The following is a 13,002-nucleotide window of genomic DNA, read 5'->3' as shown; positions in this document are numbered from 1 at the left end:
AAAAGTATCTTTTGAATATAGAGAAAATGGACTTTTGGAAATCAAGTTCCCAACCGTCTTATTTAACAGGCCAAATTGAGCCCCAGAAGAAGTGAAGGGACTTACTTGCCTAAGTTATTAACCCAGCAGATTTGGGGGGAAAGGTGGAATTTAGCCTATAAAGGGACAGGGCCCTGTTGTAGGGTGTTATATTCAAAGAGTATTTATGCAAAGTCAGGCCTATATATTAACTGCTCTTCACTTCCTCTTCAGGCACAGCTAATTGAATTGGAAGGTGTCCAGTTTACTGACTTGTTTATAGAATGCTGGCTATGCAATTGGGCCTTGAAGCCTGAGACAGCCTTTTTTTTTTTTAATATATTTTATTTGATCATTTCCAAGCATTATTTGTTAAAGACATAGATCATTTTCTTTTCCTCCCCCCCACCCCCTCACCCCCCATAGCCGACGCGTAAGTCCACTGGGCATTAGATGTTTTCTTGATTTGAACCCATTGCTTTGTTGATAGTATTTGCATTAGAGTGTTCATTTAGAGTCTCTCCTCTGTCATGTCCCCTCAACCTCTGTATTCAGGCAGTTGCTTTTCCTCGGTGTTTCCACTCCCATAGTTTATCCTTTGCTTATGAATGGTGTTTTTTTCTCCTGGATCCCTGCAAGTTGTTCAGGGACATTACACCGCCACTAATGGAGAAGTCCATTACGTTCGATTATACCACAGTGTATTAGTCTCTGTGTACAGTGTTCTCCTGGTTCTGCTCCTCTCGCTCTGCATCACTTCCTGGAGGTTGTTCCAGTCTCCATGGAATTCCTCCACTTTATTATTCCTTTTAGCACAATAGTATTCCATCACCAACATATACCACAATTTGCTCAGCCATTCCCCAATTGATGGGCATCCCCTTGTTTTCCAGTTTTTGGCCACCACAAAGAGCGCAGCTATGAATATTTTTGTACAAGTCTTTTTGCTGAGACAGCCTTTTTAAGAGTGCCCTCATTTGCCTTTATCATCCCCAGCTGGTGCAAATAAAATTATTAAAGTAGCTTTATCAATATATTTCATACCCAACTGAGAACTAAACCAACTACTACTCAAGCTTATCAAAACACTCATCTCTCATTATTTAATATATCTGTAGCCCTGAAAACCTTGACTGCTTTGTCACTTATATGATAACAGTCGAATAATCAAGATGCAACTTGTTAAACTGTGATCACTAGGAACTCTAGGTTCATTAGTCCAAGGGCTAGATTAAAGAATCAAACAAGGTGGTAGGACATGAATTAAGGGGTCAGAGGAACACAGATTTGGAGCCAAAAGGAACCTTAGAAGTCATCCCTCATTCTACACAGATGGGAGTAACTTTCTTAAGGTCACGTCCATGTCCTCTGCTACTAAATCTTGTTCTCCTTTCAACTATACCTAAGGGGATTGTCCACACTAGCAGGTTACCTTCAGAATTTATTGTGTTCTTGAAGCCTTAAACTGTTATTCAGCCATAGTAGACATTACAACTTCTCAAAGTTGTATGTAGGTTGAGAGAGTCTAGTGACATTTCTTGTTGTTGTTGTTCAGTCATATCTGACTCTTCATGATCCTGGGGACCACTGCACACCAATGCTGTCCATTTGAGTTTTCTTGGCAATGATATTGTTATGGTTTGCCATTTCCTTCTCCAGGGGATTAAGGCAAACAGAAATTAAGTTATTTGCCCAGAGTCACTCTGCTAATAAGTGTCTGAGGCTAGATTTGAACTCAGATCTTCCTGGCTCTAGGCCTAGTGCTTTATCCACTGTACCACCTTGCTGCTGCTGACATTTCTAGAAACTACTTATAACTGATTCCAGAAGATTAATGTGATAGAAGCAAAGTTATAAGGAGCAAACAAAGATTAAATTTAGAGAGAGGAAACTATATTCATCAACTTATCTAGCAGTGTTCTCATATTCCTGAGGGCTTAAAAACATTAAGGAACTCTTTCAACATTTAGTAGATATTTGGTTTCAAAGTTGCACAGTGGGAATTAGTGTAGGAATAAGACATGATCCTTGCCCTCTTAGAAATTATACTATGGCAAGGATGGAATAAGATAGCTCTCTCCCTCTTCCCTCCCCCATCTATGTGTTTGTATGTATAGCAAGAAATACAAGTGTTGTGAGATTAGATTAGAGAGAAATTATTATTAATTTTACTTGGGGTGAATGAGGGAATGCTTCCTACATTGAAGACCTGGCACTCTAACTGAATTTTGATGAATGGCTAGATTTCAGCAGGTGGTTGGGGATAGCATTCAAGACATGAAAAATAAATATTCAGACTAACAAAGGTTTATTAAGCACCTACATTGTAGAAATTATTGTGCTAGATGAGTTGGATAGAAAAGGACAAACACTCTGGAGCTCATATTCATTTTGGAGGAGTAATATGTAAACAGATAATGGGATATATGATCATTTAGGCAGGGAGAGAGGTCTAATAACTAACCTCCTTTTAGGAGTGATACATAAGTTGATCCTTGAAGGAAGCTAAGGGATTTAAAGGTGGAAAAAGGAGGTAATACTTGCCAGACTCAATGTGTGAAGACCCAGAACTAGAAAGATGGATTATGGATTTCTTGGGATGGCCAGTAGACTCATTTGACATGGACTGAATAAAGTTGAATTCAAAACAAGTCTAGAAAGGTAGGCTGAAGCCAGATTGTGAAGGGTTTTAAATACCAAGCAAAGGTGTTTGTATTGTGTTTCAGAGGCAATAGGGAGCTGTTGAAGGTTCTTATATATGAGAGTGAAATTATCTCACACCTGTGCGCTGTCATATAAAGACTATTTTGGAAGCTATGTGATAAAAGCTTTGGAGAAGGAAGAGACTAGAAGCTTGGAGATTCCTAAGAGCCTATTGTTATAGCTTGGGCATAAGGAAATAAAAGCTTGAACTAAGGTAGTAACTGTGTGAGTGGAGTAAAGGTGAGGGACATGATATGTTTTAAAGACATTGAGTTGGGAAAATATTAGACATATTTGGTTCAATGGCAACTTCTATAATTTGTCCCATAATGAAGTGGGAAATACTGTATGAGAGAACAGTGAAAGATTGGTTTATAATTAAGTTATTGAGGACCTTGAATGCTGGGCTAAAGTATCTCAACCTTTAGTTGATTGAGGAGTCATTGAAAGAATTATTTGCTTAAAGCTCTGTAGAATAGAATTGTTGTCTTAGAGCCATATAAGGTTGTGGTAGAAAGGTTAATCAGGGCATTATGAGGTAGATTGGGTTGGGAGAGGCAGAGCCTAGAGGATGAAACAGTTTAAGAGTCATTGTAATAACATAGGTCACAGTATATATCATAGGAGGCTATGACTGAGAACAGTAAAGGATAGGTAGGAACAAGAATGAATTTTGTTTGGTTTCATTGAGGGGAATAGCTATACAGATGGGATCATGGAACCATAGATGGGAAGTAATGAGGGCCTGAATTAGAGGCAGAAGTAGGACTGGTAAGGCAAGGACTGATGATGGTGACAATAAAAATAAAAAGAATAATAGCATTTACTTAGCACTTTAAAGTTTGCGATGTGCTTTACAAATATTTCTACGAATATTTTATCCTTATAGTAACTCGGGGAAGTAAGTGCTCCATTTCACAGATTAGAAAACTGAGGCTGAAGGAAGTTAAGTGACTTTCCAGGGTCTGACAAGGTCTGAGGCTAGTCAGGTCTTCCTGACTCCAAGTCTATTGTACTGTCCACTGTACCACAAATCCACTCATGTAAACAATAGTGTAATAATGAGGTAGAGCAGGTTGTAACATGGTTGGGACAAGTGCCAGAGAAATGAGTGGGGACAGAATTTCTTAGCCTGGAATTTATGATTTTGTTTGACAACTGTATTCCTTTATATATTATTTGTTACCTTTTATGTTTTATGTTATGCATTTAAAAACATTATTCCAAGAAAGGAAAAGGGTTCATGGTCTTTATAGGACTAGTAGAGGGATCCAAAACATACAAAATTTTAAGAACCTTTGGAAAATCCTAGAGCAGTGAAAAAAGTATACTGAAATGTGAACTCATGTTTTTTTCTCTCTCTTTCCTTTCAACTCAAGATACAACATTACAACAGGTCTTTACCCCTTTGAAGGGGACAACATCTATAAATTATTTGAAAACATCGGGAAAGGGGATTATACAATTCCAGGTGATTGTGGTCCACCACTCTCTGACCTGCTGAAAGGTAAGGATGCTTAATGGGGGGAGGGGGGATAGGAACTCTTCTGAAATTGTTGTTATCAAATCAGCCTTTGTCTATATTTTGAGCTAAGCAATTCTGGTATCGGAGAAACCAAACTTTTCCACTTGGCAACTTTATTCAAAAGTTCTCTTCCAGGGCCTCATTGTAATTCAGAAGTTTCCCAGGATTTTCAAAGACTAGGGCAGCAAGGAAGTACAAATTCTGGCTGGATTTCAGGTGAAAAGACTTTGAGTACAAGCCTTTGTGGATATGTGGTCTAATAACAAGGCGAGGTAAAGGGACTCATCACCAGATTGTTGGCTACTAGATATATTTTTAGCTGTAGTAATTTATGAAGACCGCCTACTAAAGCATAGTATGAGTATTTACCCTACCAAAGCCAGAGATCCTTGAAATAAGGAGTGTCTATTGCTGATGCTCAGACATTCAGAAAATGAGGTGATGATTCTTAAAATTTGAGAAGAAAAAATGGCAGGAAATGTGAATAGTCCTTTTAAAATTTCTCCTTTTTTCCAAGGCCTCTATCTGAAGGGCTGCCAAGAGTTAATAATCCAGTTCATTCTGTTTCTGCCACCCTCTTTCTATGAGAGGACTTTCTATTTCAGCTTTCAATGGGCTCAGCACACCCAACTGGTTTTTGGTTCTTTGTCTTCTTAACATCGGTACTCAATATATTTTAAACTCAAAGGGCCGGTGCTCCTTTACCAAAATCCAGAAATCACCACTGCTTTCTTTGGTAACTTCAAAAATCCCTAAAGTTCTCCATAGATAAATCCATGCAGAGAATTAGTTTAGGGTCATCTAGAATTTTTTCTAGAAACATTTCATTACCCTGACAGGCATTCTCTAAATCAGCTATCTTTAGGATTGGCAGAAATTTCTAGCTTTGGGTATCAATTATATCACACTGGCAACTAGGTTTAAGCTGGAAGTTTCATTGGAATCTTAGGGAGAAAGTATAAGGCAAAAAGTAAGGGTCTTTCAAATTGTCCTGGTTAGGATGGGAGGAAGTTAGGAGAGAAAGGAATTGGGAAAGAAGAGCAAGGGCTCTGCCATACATTCTCTGAATGATCTTGAATAAGTTCATTCTCCCTTGACATTAATTTCCTTCTCTAAAACATCATAGTTTTTGGTTTAGAAAGGACATTGACAAATTGAAATATGTCTAAAAGGGTGACCAGGATGGAGAGAAGACTGAAAACCCTGCCCTGCAAGGACCAGTTGAAGTATCTGGGATTGTTAACTTGAAAAAGAGAGGATTACTGTCTCAAGGTGTTTGTAGGGCTTGTGTTGTCTAAGAGGGATTTGCACTTGTTCCATTTAGCTCTTGCGCCAAGGGTCAAACACACCCTGACTGCTGGGAACCAAATTCAGATATAATTGGGAAATGAATGAATGAATGAAAATACAACATAGATAAGATTATTATGTGTGTTTTTTTTCTATTTGATTTTGACACCCCTGCTCTAGAGGATAGAATCAGAAGCTGGGAGTGGAAGTTGCAGAAAAGATTTGGGTTTGATGTAAAGAAAAGTTTCTGTTGGCTATCAAAACTCCATATTTCTATGATTTAGAATTCTGCAAAAGTGGAATGAACATCCTAAGGAAGGGAAAAGGGAGGAAGGATGGAAGGACAAGCATTTATGTGTTAAAAACGCTGTACTAAATGCTTTACAGATTTCATTCCTGAGATATCCCCACAGCAATCCTGGGAGATAGGTGCTATTATCGTCCTCATTTGACAGTCGAGGAAACTGAGATTGATAGAATTTAAGCAACTTGCCCAGGGTCATATAGCTAGTGAGTGTCTGAACAAGAACTCTTTAAGCCTTCCAGATTCTAGACCTAGTGCTCTGTCCTTTGTGCCACCTTGCTGGTGTGATGCCTTTTCCATAATAAGATATAAGACTAAGGCTAGTTGACTATTTGTTAGGGTTATTTCAGTAGGAGATCCTTTTCCAGTATTAGTTGGCTTAGATAACCTCTGAAGTCCCTTCCCACTCTGTGATTCTGTGCCAGGTCTGAGCTCACCCCAAAGCCTTAGTGACTTTCTCTCAGCTCAGACCTTTACTTGTATTGTTCAGCCCTCATTTTGAATTTCTTAACTCATTGTGGACTCTCTATTTGAATCCTGTGATTTAATGTAATAAATAAATAATGTAATAAATGTTGAGTGTGGCCTATCAGGATAATGCACCATATCTCAGATAAACAATAATTGTTGTTTTTTTTTGTCCCTAAAATTCATCTCTGACCTCACATCATTCTGAGATTTAATGCTTCTGATACTCATCTTACAGATCTGTACTAGTTTTAAGTACCTAGTGTTCCTTACCTGCCCTTACTTTCATCTTATTTGCCCATCTTTTGAATATCTAAGTTAATGAGTTCACTGTGTTTACATCAGTCTCTGTGGATAGCTCTTCCTTTTGCCATTCACTGGAATTTGTGTCTTCAGAACATCATTCTCAAGAACTTCCCATTTCTTTTGGTCTGATTTTCCATGTAAAAATTTTGAGGAATAAGATTATAATGTAGCCTTTTTCTATATGCTTTGAAAACCACTCACCCAAAACCTAGAATTCTTCAACTAAGCTAAGCTTTCCTTCTCTTCTTTATCTGACAGTACCTCTTAAGGTAGAGTGGTCACTCCCCACTCTTGCCCCCAAGACATCTATTATTTCAGCTTTAACAAACAGTTCCTGCTTATTGGTCAAAAGCAGGCTCAGAGAAGTATTTCTTAGGGATACCTCTACTTTCTGCAGAAAAAAAAATTACTTTATTCTCTTCCATAATTAAAAAAAGTGTTTGGTACATTGTTGAAAACACAAATGAGGAATTAATTTAGTGAATGATTATAGATTTGTTTGTTTTGGTCGATTGTTTTTTTTTACTTGTAATACTTATAATCTTGCTCTGAAGATCAAGGGGAAAATGTTAGTACTATTTAAGCAAAGAGAATTCTTAGGCCTTGAGGATAATTTTTTGTTACAAGGTACTCATTTTTCTCCAAAAGTTCTCTTAAGGTTTTGGCTTGATATTACATAATGCATCAGGGATGTTTAGGGAGAAATTAACTACTTGAGTCAAAACTAGTTAAAGGGATGCTGTCTTGGTGAATGGTTGGGATATTGGCCCAGGCAGTCCTTGGACTCCAGTGACCGTTGGCCCAGAGTCAATTCAGGTAACTCCTGATAGCAGGAGAATTTAGATGTCTGGTTTTCTCCTTGATAAGACTGTCCTACTACAGAATATAAAATTGGACCATACACTTGACAAATACTTGCACTGTGCTTTTTGTTAGGGCTGATTCCATGATATATAAGACAAAGCCTGTCCCTTGAACAAGTAAGCATCGTGAGACATGTACATAAATATATATATATATATATTGGAATATGTTAAATGCAGAAAAGAAGTAGAAAGTCAAAATAATATTAGCTAACATTTATATGACAACTGTTTTTAATTGTATTATTATATATTATATATAAATATATTATTTATATGTAAAATTTGCAAAATCTTTGCCCATGTTAACTAATTCCAAGCCTCACAACCACCATGTGAGGTGGGTACTATAAGGACTATTATTCCCATTATACAAATAATGAAACTAACCCTCAATTAACTTGACCAAGGTCACCCAGCTAGTAAGTATCTGAATAGACACTCCAGTTTTCCTGGTTTCAAGTCTAATAACTGTTATGTCACCTTGCCTCTTGTGCTGTGAATTCAGATGAAGAGCAGAAGGAGGGGAAGCATCTGAGAAAGCTTAGAAGAGGAGGAAGTAGCATTTATTTAAATAGGGACATTAAGGATGTCAGTAGCAAACACTGGCAATGGAAGAGAAGGTATTACTAGTCTAGAGAACACCCTAGGCTCTTTTGTCGAAGGGAAAGAGCACTAAAGTAGGAATAAAAGGATCTTAGTTTTCTTCCTTGCTATTCTGCTTAGACTTAGGTGATTGAGTAATTTTTTTTAACTTTATTTCTCTGAGGGTTCTGACTTGATAATCACTGATATTCTCATTCTACATCCTATGATATAAAGCTGGGGAGGCAGCAGTTAATTTAATGTAACTGGGATTGGAGCATATGCGGTAAGTAGAGAATAGTGGGAGAGCCAGGTTTGGATTTCCAAACTGGAACCAGATTGTGGAGATGGGGTACTTATTCTTAGAGAAGAAAAAGGATGTTTTGCTTTTTTTAGATCTTAAAATTCAGTATTGAACAAGGAATTTGGATTTCATCTAGCTGAATTAAGGACTTGCATTCTCTTGCATGCTCTTGGGCTCAGTATCTCTGAGGTGAGCAGGATTGGTCCTGCAGGTGTTTTGAACTAATTCTTTTTTCTGTTGCATGTCCAGAATGGTGCAGTAGGTGGTGCTCTCTGCATTTACTAGCAATTCCCCTAGAATTCCCAGAGGGATTTTCAAGGGAGGTTTGGCCTGTGGCAGATGGTTCTTTTCCTTCTGTGGTTTAGTGGTGCTTTTGAAAACTGACCTTCTATATATCTAATACAGCAACAACATACTTCCTTAGCCCCAATATGCCTAGCCACTAAATGGTTAATTCAGTACCTTTTCAGGTTCTTTGGCAAAAGTTTATAGTTTTACATTGGCAAGCTAACACTATTTCATAAATAGTTGCATGAGCCTATGCCAGAAATAGCTCTGTGTTAGGTTATCGACCAAAACATTGCTGGCAGAGAGGAGAATATAATTTAAGTCTCTGAGATAGTGGCCAGTTTCATAGACATTATAGCATTAGTTATGAGTGTGCATAATTTGTGGATCATATTTGCCTGAATGTGGAAGTTGTTTATATACTCTTGAAAATATGTAAATGGATAGTTTTTCAAAAGCAACATTTGTCAATTTTTGTACTCAGCACTGAGGAGATACAAAATTATAGAAAATCTAGTTCATATCCTCCAGAAGGTTTCAGTGAAGTCATAGAGATGTGATGTGTAATACAAATTGTCAGTGCATAAGAGAACTAGAAAATTCTTCAGGATCAAATGTAGAAGAGAATATTTCTGACCTGGAAGCTCCAGGAAGTTTTCATGGAAGAAGTAGTTTTTTGAAATGACCCTTAAAGGTTGGATAGGATGCCAAAAAGATGAATTGGAGAAAAGTAGAATCTAAGCCTCAGAAATAACTTGAACAGATATAATAAAGTTCAGGATGTGGTCAGAAGAAATGTGGAATGCAGTTTTGCTACAATGTAAAGGAAATGAAGAATAATAGTAGAATCTTAGATTAGAAATATGGGGGGGGGGGGCAGCTGGGTGGCTCTGTGGATTGAAAGCCAGGTCTAGAGATAGGAGGTCCTAAATTCAAATCTGGCCTCAGCCTCTTCCTAGCTGTGTGACCCTGGGCAAGCCACTTAACCCCCATTGCCTAGCCCTTACCACTCTTCTGCCTTGGAACTAATACACAGTATTGATTCCAAGACGGAAGGTAAAGGTTTTTATTAAAAAGAGACTACTACTACAAATAAAAAGAAATATAGGTTGGATCTAGGTTATAAAGAAATGGCGGAGTTCAGACTTGATTTGGTAGGCATTGAGAAGCTATTGAGGATCCTGGAATGATAGAATAATACAATCAGATCTGTTCATTAAGCTCAGTATATAAGTGGTATGGAAGGATAAGAGGAGGACTAGGAGACCACTTGGGCGATTTTCCTTGTCTGAATGAGTTAGGGACTGTATCAGGTGGTGGTAGAACAAATGGTAAAATAAAGAGATGGATTTAAATGACAACATTTTGAAGATAATGTCAGGCATTAATGGTGTAATGACTAGATATATGAGGATTCCAAGATGACTCGGGGTATACAGGAGGAGCATGGCTCACTGACCAGGAGAATGGAAGTAACCCTTCCAGACATGTAGAATACCATTGCTCAGGGCCTTTTTTTGCTTCCAGAAAAATCTCAAGGAATAGTATTACAGGTAATGATAGTAGCTGTTGGATCAGGATCTAAAGGAAAGAGTGAAGAGAAGTGTGAAAGTTGGAGGTAAAAGTTCTTTTTCCAGAACATGGTGGCACCAAAGTAGTCCTAGGAGATAGTAAATGGTACCTAATTGTTCAGTACTCTTGAAAGGAGTGTTGGATTGAATTTAGTAAGATCTCCTCACCCCCCCTTAAAGTGGGCTTTAAAAAAACCCTTAAGATGAATTTGTTACCCTTAACTAACACTATTTTAGCACTCTCAGGAACAGCCATTAGCAGTAAACTAATCCCTTATTATAAAATAAACATGTTAAACAGATTTGTGCTAGGCCTACATAGTTTAGAGGCACATCCATGCAAGACTTGGCTCCTTGAACCCAAACCTAGAATTATAAGTTCTTATTTTGCTTATTTGGACCGATTTTCTTTTAAAGCAGTTCTTTACTCTTAAAAATTACCCAGTGTTTAGCTGAAGCTCCTCATAGCTGAAGGAAATGGCCAGATTTATCCTTTTCTCCTTTGTTTCTTGCTGCTTCTTTCTCTTTTTTGACTTTCCCCACTGTAATAGGCTGCCTCCTTGTTGGATTGTCAATCCAGACTTGGCAAGCCCCTCCAAAATTAAAGATTTGTTTCCAAGATACTTTAGAAATAATTTAGTATGTCTTCTAATGGATTTAACTTGACCCCTTCCTCGGTAGATAGAGTTGGCTTCTGGTCTTAATGCTAAAGAATCAGCTTGACTTAGCAAATTAAACTTGGGTTTCCAGTATTTCTGCCCACAGTTTTTGTACCAGTGAAATTGAACTCAATAAATCTCTAATCCTTAATGTTTGCACCCCCTTACCCTTAAGCCCCTTGCTTCTTATTTTGTGTCTGAACCAGTTCTGAGACAGAAGGGCTCCCTTCCCTTCTCATATCAACCTCTTCACTAAAAGTTGAATCCTGAAATATTCTCCAAGCCACTGGTTGATGGCTGCTGCACACTAGGCTGAGATTCCAGAAAACACTTTTGAAAACTACATTTGAAGGACTGTGTTGATAAAGAACTGAGAGTTGGATGGGCCTCCTTTTGTCTTAAGATTGGATGATCTAAAGCTATGGCTTGAGCCCCTAAAACTTTCAGGATTCCTCTTAGACATGGATTATCTTCTTCATCTTCTACTTACCTATTTTATTCCTTTCCATCTTTCAACTCCTTTCCTGCAGCCATGAAAAGCAGAGACCAAGCAGAAGCTGATAATGAATAAGATTCTGGACTTTTAAGGAAGGAAATATCTATAGGCTCTGGTCTCTGATGTCAAGAAGCATGGCTCAAAAAGGGGACTCAGTAAAATTCAACTGTGCCCTGACTTTCTTGTGCTTTGTATTTGATGTAATTTGGAGTAACATGAAGTGCATATTCCCAAAATTGTTCTTGGAAATGGGTGAAACAAAGAAAAGCAACCTTGAAATAATAAGAGATCTGCAGTTGTGTGTACAATTCTTTTTTCTGCTATTCTGTATATATGGAAATGCCTATTTGGATTTTAAATTCTGAATAAAAGGGGGAGGGGAAAGTTCCCTGATATGACAAAGGAAGTCTGACTCCCCTCTTTCTAGTGGTGCTATGGGCCACTAGCCCAGTTTCTGAGAAAAATTTTCAGTGACCCATTCATTATACTAGCACTATCTTACTGTCTAATCATTTTATTGACAGCTGGCCTAGCCTATGAATGATTGCAAAAAAGGCCTAGAATGGGCCTTTCAGTGATGCTTTTTAAAACTTTTTGTTATTATTATTCACTTCTCTCTTTGCATTTTCCCTCTGCTCTTCTCTTCCTGTCCCCCTTCCATATTTCCTTTCATCTAATGCTAGGTTTTTCATTCTTTTAAAGAGTCTTCCCCAGCTCTCTTTCTTTTTTAACCTTTGCCTTCAGTTTTGGAGTCAATACTAAGTATCATTTCTTTTCTTTTTTTTTTAAACCCTTACCTTCCATCTTGGAATGAATACTGTGTATTAGTTCCAAGGCAGAAGAGTGGTAAGGGCTTAGGCAAAGGGAGTTAAGTGACTTGCCCAGGGTCACACAGCTGGAAAGTGTCTGAGGCTAGATTTGAACCTAGGACCTCCCATCTGTAGACCTGGCTCTCTATCTCCTGAGCCACCTAGCTTCCCCCACTTGTTTTAAAATCCTACTGCCCTCATTCTCTCAAGGAGGCAAGCTGCCGATTTGTATTTATAAAAAAAAGTTCTGTAGTGAAAGGGACTGAGAAGCTTCATAACTGATCCTACTGTTGAGAAAAGAGAAGAAAAACATTTCCCCTCTCACCTCCCTTATATTAATAGTAGTAGTAGTAGTTGTAGTTGTAGTAGTAGTAGCAGTAACCTCAGAAGAAATGGAGCAGAGAACTGCAATCATCAACATTTCTGGTGCCTAACTGGGGGGAGCATGTCAACAGAAACCAGTTATTCCTGGATTTTTCCTTCAGAAATTCACAGTTAAGTCAGGTTTCTTTAGAAGCACTTCAGGATAGGTGGAAGATTTATCTTCTGTTAGGACAGAACTCTGCAATAGTTATTTTTACACCAAAAATTGCATTGTCTCCTTTAATAGCACGCACACACTTCCCTCCCTCCCCCCCATATATATATATATATATATATATATATAGGACTTAGTCTGATATATTGTTATGTTGAGACTCAGTGACACTTGGTTTTGAAGGCCATGCCAGTGGAGTGCAAGTTGTGGCTGGGTCTCTGAAGATGGAAAGGCTTTGAATATGGACCCAATGATAGATTCTATGTTGTCTAAGG

At 38.1% G+C, this 13,002-nt stretch overlaps 1 protein-coding gene across 5 annotated transcripts in view; it reads left to right on the top strand.

The window, feature by feature from the left end:
* Window positions 1–13,002, top strand: part of STK11 (serine/threonine kinase 11) — a 168,845-nt gene that overhangs the window by 86,975 nt on the left and 68,868 nt on the right. For all 5 annotated transcript variants that reach the window (XR_465843.3, XM_056822248.1, XM_007489369.3 and 2 more), the window contains exon 6: window positions 4,101–4,228. Coding sequence is in view for 4 of the 5 variants with exons in the window: in XM_056822248.1 (XP_056678226.1) it covers window positions 4,101–4,228 (128 nt within the window). In the remaining variant the exon portion in view is untranslated. The remainder of the gene's footprint in view (window positions 1–4,100; window positions 4,229–13,002) is intronic.

Source organism: Monodelphis domestica, chromosome 3 (genome assembly GCF_027887165.1).
Source record: "Monodelphis domestica isolate mMonDom1 chromosome 3, mMonDom1.pri, whole genome shotgun sequence".
Taxonomy (NCBI): Eukaryota; Metazoa; Chordata; class Mammalia; order Didelphimorphia; family Didelphidae; genus Monodelphis; species Monodelphis domestica.
Note: the sequence above shows the minus strand (reverse complement) of the source record. Positions and strands in the feature narration are given on the sequence as shown.